This window comes from Rhincodon typus, chromosome 13 (assembly GCF_021869965.1).
Source record: "Rhincodon typus isolate 14 chromosome 13, sRhiTyp1.1, whole genome shotgun sequence".
In the NCBI taxonomy this organism is placed as follows: domain Eukaryota; kingdom Metazoa; phylum Chordata; class Chondrichthyes; order Orectolobiformes; family Rhincodontidae; genus Rhincodon; species Rhincodon typus.
Window position 1 is genome coordinate 31,940,424 of NC_063344.1, and position 10,486 is coordinate 31,950,909.

General features: G+C 43.8%; 1 protein-coding gene across 1 annotated transcript in view; it reads left to right on the forward strand.

Moving 5' to 3' along the window:
• The window catches only part of LOC109930325 (endothelin-converting enzyme-like 1), a 103,812-nt gene that overhangs the window by 60,986 nt on the left and 32,340 nt on the right, over positions 1 to 10,486 (forward strand). Inside the window, exon 9 of the mRNA XM_048604476.1 lies at positions 9,977 to 10,080. Within this exon, the coding sequence (XP_048460433.1) occupies positions 9,977 to 10,080 (104 nt within the window). The remainder of the gene's footprint in view (positions 1 to 9,976; positions 10,081 to 10,486) is intronic.

Sequence of the window (10,486 nt, forward strand, 5' to 3'; positions counted from 1 at the left end):
CACCACTTGTGGCATCCTACCCATTTATTCTGACACTTTACTTACTGTTACAAGCTAATCTTCTATTCATGCCAATACTTTACCCCAACACCAAGAGCTTTTATTTTCCACAATAACCTTTGATGTGGCTCTTTATCAAATGCCTTCTGGGAAGCTAAGTATGGTACATCCTCTGGTTCTCCTTTATCCATAGCACAAGTTACTTTTTCAAAGAGCTCTGATAAATGAATTAAACATGATTTACCTTTTATAAAACTATGTTGGCCCTGCCTTATTATTTTCTACTTCTCCAAGTGCTCTGTTATAATGTTTTTAATGATAGCTTTTATCATTTTCTCCACGACAGATATTAAGCCTGTAGTTTCCTGTTTTCTGCTTCCTTCCCTTCTTGAATAAATGAGTTACATCAGCTATTTTCCAATCCAAAGGAACCTTCCCAAATCCAATGAGTTTTGGAAAATTCAAACCATAGTTCAACTATCTCAGTAACTACTACTTTTAAGACCTTATGATGAAATCCATCAGGACCTGGGGACCGATCAACTGGCAATTCCAACAATTTACTCAGCACTACTTCCCTATCAAGTTGTTTGAGTTATTCTCTCCCTTTCAATCACTGATTTACAACTATTTCCGGTATGTTACTGATATCCTCTCTAGTGAAGACCAACATAAAGTATCTATTCAATTTGTCTGCCATCTCTATTTTCATTGCTAACTCCCAGACCAATTTTCAAAATGACAAACACTATTCTATTTGCTCGTTCCTTTTTGAAATATCTGAAGAAACTTTTCCTATCTGTTTTTAACTTTTTGGCTAATTTCCACTCTTATTTTTCCTCCTTATTAATTTTTTAGCCATTCTTTGCTGTTTCTTATATTCTGTCCAATCTTCTGACCTGCTACAAATCATTGAAGAATTATATGCCTTTTCTTTCAGTCGAATGGACTTTTTTTAGTAAACCAAGGATAGCAGGTTCATCCCTTAGAGTTTTATAAGGGAATACCCCCTCTAACATTTGCTATTGAATTCCTATTGACCTATCCCTTAACCTAAATCACCAGTTCACTTTCGCTAGCTACCCTCTGTAATTGCCTTTGTTTAAATTCAAAACAGTAGACTTGGACCCACACTTCTCTCACTGTTTGTTGTTGGTCATGTGCATATTTATTGAACAGCATTGGGACGAGCTTTGAATTCTGTGATAGTGTGTTACTCAGTCTTCTACAGGCACTTTCCTCTTGACCATAGTAGAGTCTAACTCAACTGTTGTGAAGGAGTATTTCAACAACTGACTCAACCCAAATCGGTAGCTGTCTGGACAGCTTCAGGAGTAGACCAGTGTACCAGATTGTCATACAGCTGTATGTAAAGCTAGGTATACGTGCACATTCACGTCAACGTCCCTCACCACCTCTATACCCTTCAGTATCCTCCCATTAATTGTGTATTTGCCTTGTTTGTCCTTCCCAAATACAGCACCTCACAATTTCCATTTGTCTGCCTACTTGACCAGTTTATTGATATTTTCCTGCAATCTTCAAATTTCCTCTTCACTATCTTTGAGTCCAGAATCAGTGGTCACAGTCTTAGGGTAGGAGATCGGCCATTTAGGATTGAAATAAGGAGAAATATTTTGACGAGTTCTTTGCCACAGAGCAGTGCGGCCAAAACACTGAATGTTTTCAAGGAGAGGTTAGATATAGGACTAAATGGATCAGAGGGGTTTGGGAGAAAGCAGAAAAGGGTACCGAGTTATTGATCAGCTATGATCATTTGGAATGTTGCAGTAGGCTGGAGCAGCTAGATGATTTACTCTCACTGCTATTTTATGTTTCTGTTAACAACTCCTTCCATCACTTTACTGATTACTCAGAATAGAGTGATGGGGCAGTAATTTGACAGATATAATTTGTTCTGCTTTTTTTAAAAGGACATGCCTGGGCAATTTCCCGCATTGTCAGGTAGGTGTCAGTATTGTAGCTGTACTGGAACAGCTTGGCTACGGTTCGGGAAGTTCCGGAGCATGTCTTCAGTGCTATGACTGGAGTATTGTCAGAGTTCATAGCTCTCATAGCACACAGTACATTTACCACTTCTTGATATCATGCCAAGTGAATCAAATTGGCTGAGGACTAGCATCATTGATACAGGGGACCTCTAGAAGAGGCTGAGATGAATCTTACATTCGGTGCTTCAGCTTTAACTTTTGCATGGTTGTGCTGGGTTCCTCATTATTGACATTGGGGATATTTGTAGAGCTTCCTCCTCCAGTGATTTGTCTAGCCGTTCAGTATCATTCAAATTGGATGCAGCACGACAGAAGAATTTAAATCTGATTCATTGGTTTGGAATCACTTAACTCCATCTGTCTCTTCTTGCTTATGCTGTTTTGCATGCATGTTGTCTTGTATTATGGATTCACTAGGTCAACATCTCAATTCTTGGTTAACCCAGTGCTGCTCCTGACAAGCTCTCCTGCACTTTAAATTGAACCAGGGTTGATCTCCTGGCTTGGTAGAGAAGAGGCTATTAGGTTGCAGGTTGCGGTTGAGTACAATTCTGTTGCTGATGGTGGCTCACAGTGCCTCATGAATGGTCTTCCTTGAATTGCTCGATCTGTTTGAAATCTATCCCATTTAACACAGTGATAGTGTCACACAACACAGCGGAGGTTATCCTCAGTGTGAAGACAGGACTCCACCTTCACAAGGTGACTACACAGTGTGGTGGTCACTCCTACCAATACCATTACGGACAGATATATTTCCAGCAGGCAAATTGATGAGGATGAGGTCAAGTGTGCTTCTTTCTCTTGCAGATTCCGTCATCGTCTGCCACTCCCAGTCAAGTAGCTGTATCCTTTAGGACTCCACCAACTTAGTCAGTAGTGGTGGATGTTGACATTTCCCACCCAGAGTGCATTCTGTGCCCTTGCTATCCTCAGTGCTTTCTCCAAGTAGTGTTGAACATGGAAAAGTACTGATTCATCAGCCAATGAGGAGGACAGTACATGGTAATCAGCAGGAGATTTTCTTACCCATATCTGATAAGAAGTCTGAGACTCCCTGGGGTCCAGAATGCATGTTGATTGTACATTACAGTGTGCCACCTCCAAAGGGACAGTTCATATTCAGATGGTAATGAGGATGTCAGGGACATTGTTTGTAATATGTTTCCATGAGTATAACTATGTCAGGCCGTTGCTTGACCTGCCTGTGAGACAACTCTCCCAAATTCTGCACTATCCCCCAGATGTTAGTTAGAAAGACTTTGCAAGTTGAACAGGATTGAGTTTGCTATTGTTGTTTTTGGTACCTAGACCAAGGCTGGATTGTTCACCTGGTTTCATTCATTTGAGATATTTGAATGGCTTTCATGCAGCTGAGTGGCTTGCTAGACCATTTCAGAGGGCAGTTTAGAAGCAGCCACATTGCTGTAGTTCTAGAGTCACACAGGTCAAACCTGACAATCCAGTACTGGGGTCACAATAACATAAGCAGTGGTGGAATCACAGTGGGGTGACAGGGGAAGTATCAGCAGAGTCACAGTGAGATGCTGTTGGGTTACAGTGGGAGCAGCACAGTGGTCACAGTGGAGCAATAGGGTCACAGCAGAAGCAACAGGGGTTTACAGTGCAAGCAACAGGAGGGGTTACTGTAGGAGCAATGGCGGGCAGATCACAGTAGAACCAATGGAGTTACAGCGGTAGCAGCACTGGGGTCACAGTGGGAAAGCCAGGGGGGTTACAGTGGGATAGTGGGGTCAAAGTGGGAACAGTGGGGTCACAGTGGGAGCAATGATGGGAGGTTCCAGCGTGGGGTCACACAGAGAATAGAATGTGACCACAGCAGGAGCAGTGGAATCACAGTGGGGACTGAGTGAGAACAGCAATGGGGATACGTTGGAAGCAGTAGTGGGGTTATAGTAGGAGTGACAGGGTCATAGTACAAATAATGGGGTCACGTGGGAGCAGCAATAGGGTTACAGTGGGTACAACAATAGGGTCACAGCAGAAGCAATGGGGTCACAGTGGAGGCAATGGGATCACAGTGAGAGTACCAGGATCACAGTGGGGTCATGAAGGGTACCAGGGTCACAGTGGGTCTAACAGCTGTAAAGGGTGAGGGGCGGTTCAGAAAGATGTGGTCCTTTCTGAATAAAGAGAAGATATATCAAATGATGATGTCAAAGGAAAATTATTAGCTGCTGGCTATTTCCCTTTTTTGTTTCTAAACTAGGGCATTTGTTTAAATTTGAAGCTCAGAAATTAAAAATTTAATTCAAACTTAATATATTAGGAAGTAAGTTATGTTAGGGCAGGGAGATAGACAGCTGTACCAAATTAGCCTCTCTACCTTTGTTTTCACAATTCAATAAAATTAAACCATCTAAACCCCCAATAATGACTCCAGTGGTCCTTAACCAGACTTTTGAATAACCAGTTCCAAACATTATGAATAATTAATTCCAGACATTGGTTTTGTATGCCAAATAAAAGACCTAACTATTATTAAATACACAATAACTTTAGCAGAGGAAAAAATAAACAAGTTAAGCTGATTAACAGAAACAGTAGGAACTGCCGATGCTGGAGAATCTGAGATAACAAGGTGTAGAGCTGGATGAACACAGCAGGCCAAGCAGCATCAGAGGAGCAGGAAAGCTGACGTTTCAGGTCTGGACCCTTCTTCAGAAATGGGGGAGGGGAAGGGGACTCTGAAATAAATAGAGAGTGGGGGGAGGCGGATGGAAGATGGATAAAGGAGCAGATAGGTGGAGAGGAGACAGACAGGTCAAGGAGGCAGGGATGGAGCCAGTAAAGGTGAGTGTAGGTGGGGTGTTACGGAGGGGATAGTTCAGTCCAGGGAGGACGGACAGGTCAAAGGGGCAGGATGAGGCTAGTAGGTAGGAGGTAGGGGTGGGGGTGGGGGTTGAGGTGGGAGGAGTGGATAGGTGGGAGAAAGGACGGACAGGTTATGGAGGCGGGGACAAGCTGGGCTGGTTTTGGGATGCGGTCGGGGGTGAGGAGATTTTGAAGCTTGTGAAGTCCACATTGATACCATTGGGCTGCAGGGTTCCCAAGCGAAATATGAGGTGCTGTTCCTGCAACCTTCGGGTGGTATCGTTGCGGCACTGGAGGAGGCCCAGGATGGACATGTCGTCCAAGGAGTGGGAGGGGGAGTTGAAGTGGTTCGCGACTGGGAAGTGCAGTCGTTTGTCACAAACCGAGCGTAGGTGTTCCACAAGGTGGTCTCCAAGCCTCCACTTGGTTTCCCCGATGTAGAGGAGGCCACAACGGGAACAGCGGAGACAGTATACCACACTAGCAGATGTGCAGGTGAACATCTGTTTGATGTGGAAGGTTTTCTTGGGGCCTGTGATGGGGGTGAGTGGGGAGGTGTAGGGGCAGGTGTAGCACTTCCTGCGGTTGCAGGGAAAAGTGCTGGGTGTGGTGGGGCTGGTGGGGAGTGTGGAGCGGACAAGGGAGTCACAGAGAGAGCAGTCCCTCCAGAAGACAGATAAATGTGGGGAGGGAAAAATGTCCTTGGTAGTGGGGTCAGAACCAAAACAGAATCCCCCTCTCCTCACGTACCACCCCATCAACCTCTGGATCCGATGCATCATCCTCTGGCACTTTCGCCATCTGCAATCTGACCCCACTACCAAAGACATTTTTCCTTCCCCACCCTTATCTGCCTTCCGGAGGGACCGCTCTCTCCGTGACTCCCTTGTCTGCTCCACACTCCCCATGAGCCCCACCACCTCCAGCACTTTTCCCTGCAACCGCAGGAAGCTACACCTGCCCCTACACCTCCCCCCTCACCCCCATCCCAGGCCCCAAGGAAACCTTCCACATCAAACAGATGTTCATCTGCACATCTGCTAATGTGGTATACTGTATCCGCTGTTCCCAATGTAAGAACATAAGAACTAGGAGCAGGAGTAGGCCATCTGGCCCCTCGAGCCTGCCCCGCCATTTAATAAGATCATGGCTGATCTTTGAGACTCAGCTCCACTTACCCGCCCACTCACCATAACCCTTAATTCCTTTACTGTTCAAAAATTTATCTAGCCTTGCCTTAAAAATATTCAGTGAGGTAGCTTCAACCTCTTCACTGGGCAGGGAATTCCACAGATTCACCACCCTTTGGGTGAAGAAGTTCCTCCTGACCTCAGTCCTACATCTGCTTCCCTTTATTTTGAGGCGATGCCCTCTCGTCCTAGTTTCACCTGCTAGCGGAAACAACCTACCTGCCTCCACTTTATCTATTCCCTTCATAATCTTATATGTTTCTATAAGATCTCCCCTCATTCTTCTGAATTCCAATGAGTATAAGCCTAGTCTACTCAGTCTCTCCTCATAATCCAACCCACTCAACTCTGGAATCAACCGAGTGAATCTCCTCTGCACCCCCTCCAGTGCTAGTATATCTCTTCTCAAGTAAGGAGACCAAAACTGCACACAGTACTCCAGGTGTGGCCTCACCAGGACCCTATACAGCTGCAGCATAGCCTCCCTGTTTTTAAACTCTCTCCCTCGAGCAATGACAGACAAAATTCCATTTGCCTTTTTAATCACCTGCTGCACCTACAATTCTACTTTTAGCGATGCATGCACAAGGACACCCAAGTCCCTTTGCACAGCAGCGTGCTGCAATTTTTTACCATTTAAAACATAGTCCATTTTGCTGTTATTCCTACCAAAATGGATGACCTCACACTTATCAACATTGTACTCCACCTGCCAGACCTTTGCCCACTCACTTAGACTATCTATATCCCTCTGCAGACTTTCAGTGTCTTCTGCACACTTTGCTCTACCACTCACCTTAGTGTCATCTGCAAATTTTGACATACCACACTTAGTTCCCAACTCCAAACCATCTATGTAAATTGTAAACAATTGCGGTCCCAACACTGATCCCTGAGGCACACCACTAGCCACTGACCGCCAACCAGAAAAACACCCATTTACCCCTACTCTTTGCTTTCTTCTGGTCAACCAATCCTCTATCCGTGCCAATACATTTATCTGTAATACCGTGCAACTTTATCTTATGCAGCAGCCTTTGGTGTGGCACCTTGTCAAATGCCTTCTGGAAATCCAGATACACCACATCCACAGGTTCCCCATTGTCCACCATGCAAGTAATGTCCTCAAAGAATTCCACCAAATTAGTTAAACATGACCTACCCTTCATGAACCCATGCTGGGTGTTCCCAATGGGACAATTTATATCCAGATGTCTTGCTATTTCTTCCTTAACGATAGATTCAAGCATTTTCCCCACTACCGAAGTTAAGCTAACTGGCCTATAGTTACCTGCTTTTTGTCTACCTCCTTTTTTAAACAATGGCGTCACATTGGCTGTTTTCCAATCTGCGGGAACCACCCCAGAGTCCAGTGCATTTTGGTAAATAATTACTAGTGCATTTGCTATTTCCCCCATCACTCTTTTAGTACCCTGGGATGCATTTCATCAGGGCCAGGAGACTTGTCTACCTTTAGCCCCATTAGCTTGCCCAGCACTGCCTCCTTAGTGATAATGATAGTTTCTAGGTCCTCACCTGCTATAACCTTCTTGCCATTAGTTTTCAGCATGTTTATTTGTGTCTTCCACTGTGAAGACCGACACGAAATAACTGTTCACTGTCTCGGCTATTTCCTCATTCCCAGTTATTAAATTGGCCTTCTCATCCTCTAAAGGACCAATGTTTACCTTCGCCACTCTTTTACGATTTACATATTTATAGAAACTTTTGCTGTCTGTTTTTATATTCTGAGCTAGTTTACTCTCATAATCTATCTTACTTTTCTTTATAACTTTTTTTGTGGCTTTCTGTTGGCCTTTAAAGATTTCCCAGTCTACTAGTTTCCCACTACTCTTTGCTTTTTTGTATGTGTTTTTTTTCAATTTGATACTGTAACAGATGTGGCCTCCTCTACATCTGGGAAACCAAGCGGAGGCTTGGAGACCGTTTTGTGGAACACCTACGCTCGGTTTGCGACAAACGACTGCACCTCCCAGTCGCGAACCACTTCAACTCCCCCTCCCACTCCTTGGGCGACATGTCCATCCTGGGCCTCCTCCAGTGCCACAATGATGCCACACTGAGGTTGCAGGAACAGCACCTCATATTTCGCCTGGGAACCCTGCAGCCCAATGGTATCAATGTGGACTTCACAAGCTTCAAAATCTCCCCGCCCCCGACCTCATCCCAAAACCAGCCCAGCTTGTCCCCACCTCCCTGACCTGTTCATCTTTTCTCCCAGCTATCCACTCCTCCCACCTCAAACCCCACCCTCACCTCCTACCTACTAGCCTCATCCCTGCCTCCTTGATCTGTCCGTCTCCTCTCCACCTATCTGCTCCTTTATCTACCTTCCATCCACCTCCCCCTCTCTCCCTATTTATTTCAGAATCCCCTTCCCCTGCCCCATTTCTGAAGAAGAGTCCAGACCCAAAACATTAGCTTTCCTGCTCCTCTGATGCTGCTTGGCCTGCTGTGTTCATCCAGCTCTACCCCTTGTTATCTAAGCTGATTAATATCTATGTTTTAAACCTGATAAATTTGTTTTCAGCCCCCATTCACACAAAAGACAGACAGACAAACAACGTAGTTAAGGGATAATAAAAAGAAAATAACAAAACTGGGCGGATTACATAAATGCTTTTCATGTTGCATTGTTTCACAGCCATGAATGTGGATTCATTGGTTGCTTTTTTGAAACTGCCAATTAACGTCACTTTCTCAGTTTACCTAGGCAAAGGCAGTAATACATCTATCTCAACTTTCTACTCTTTGTGCTCCTGAAAGCTGGTATAGCAGGTTAATAGGGAGTTTTCAAATCTTCATGCTGTCTCAGCAGCAACCAAAAACTATCTCCACAGTCTTGGTTCTGCCCCAATGGACTGATTGAAGCGTCAGGAAGAGACAATTAATGCTCAACAATTGCCGTCTGCTTGTACATTGGGCCTCTTCCAGACTTACTAGAACTAATTCCCAGGTACTGACCTTGTTAATAAGCAACCTCTGCTATCTGTTTAAACACAGTGCTCTTCCCAGTGTTGCTATGTCTGTTGGAACCCTCTTAATTAATAATCAGCCTGCAATTAGCCTCCAGATCTGGCCTCACAAACAAATAAAGCTTGTTTGTTTTTTTTTCTTTTCCTTTTGTCATAAGCTGTCCCAAAGCCCACAAGTCATTGTGTGAATATGTGTGTTCTTGACATGAATAATTTAAAGTTAATGTACAGTTACAGCAAATCATTATGGAGACCAATGCAATATTGGCCTTTTCTGCCAGGTGGATGGAGTATAAAGGCAGCCAAGGTTAGTTACAGCTACACAGGGAATTGGTGAGATCATATCAAACGTACTGTGTGCAGTTTTGGTCTCCTATTTTAAGTGTGAATAAACTTACCTTGGAAGCATTTCAGGAAAAGTTTCATTAGGTTGATTCCTTGGATGAAGGCGTTGGCTTATGGAAAAAGGTTGAGCAGGTTGCAACTAAACTCATTGGAGTTCAGAAGAATGAGGGATGATCTTATTGAAATGTTTAAGAATCTGAGGGAACTTGACAGGACAGATGCTAAAAGTATGTTTCGCTTGTTGAAGAGACCAGATCTAAGGCCACTGTTTAAAAATAAAGGGCTGTTTTCCCTTTAAAATTGAGATATGGAGAAGTTTCCTCTCTCAGAACATCATTGGCCAGATTTTTCTTCTATACAAAGCAGGATTAGACATATTTTTGATTCACAAGGGAATCAAGGTTTAAGGAAATTCAGCAAGAAAGTGGGGTTATGACCATCATAAAGCCATGATCTTATTGAACAAGTCTGAAAAGGCTAAATAACCTCCACCTGGTCCTAATTATTGTCTTGTTAAAAAAAGTGGCTCAATGAAAGTAAAATACTGCATTTTGACCTTTACACAACTATCTTGCTTAAAATTTCTTCTCTCTTTTAGTTCGAAGTGAATGAGAAGACTTATTTTAAAAATGTGCTTAACAGCATTATGTACAATATAAAACTGTCAGTGAAGAAAATACGGCAACAAGTGGACAAGACTGCGTGAGAATTTTTCTCTTTTACATTATGCAACAAAACAAGCGCACTAAAAGTCACAATATTTGTATTGAGTTAGTGCTCTAGATTGAAACTCTGGAGTACAGGGAAACTGATATATGAATCCTGCCAACATTAGCTGTGTTAAGGTTGGTTGGCTCGCTGTGCTGGTTTCTTGTTTCGCAGACGTTTCGTTACCATGCTGGGTAACATCCTCAGTGCAGCCTCCAATGAAGCGTCGGTGTGTTTTCCTGCCTGGTTTTTAAACTCTGGAGTCCGTTGAGATGGATTGCCTCACTTCCGGTTTTCCTTCGTAGTGGAATGTATATGGGTTCGAGTTCAATATGTTTATTAATAGCATGCTTCGTGGAGTGCCAGGCTTCTAGGAATTCTTGTGCCTGTCTCTGCCTAG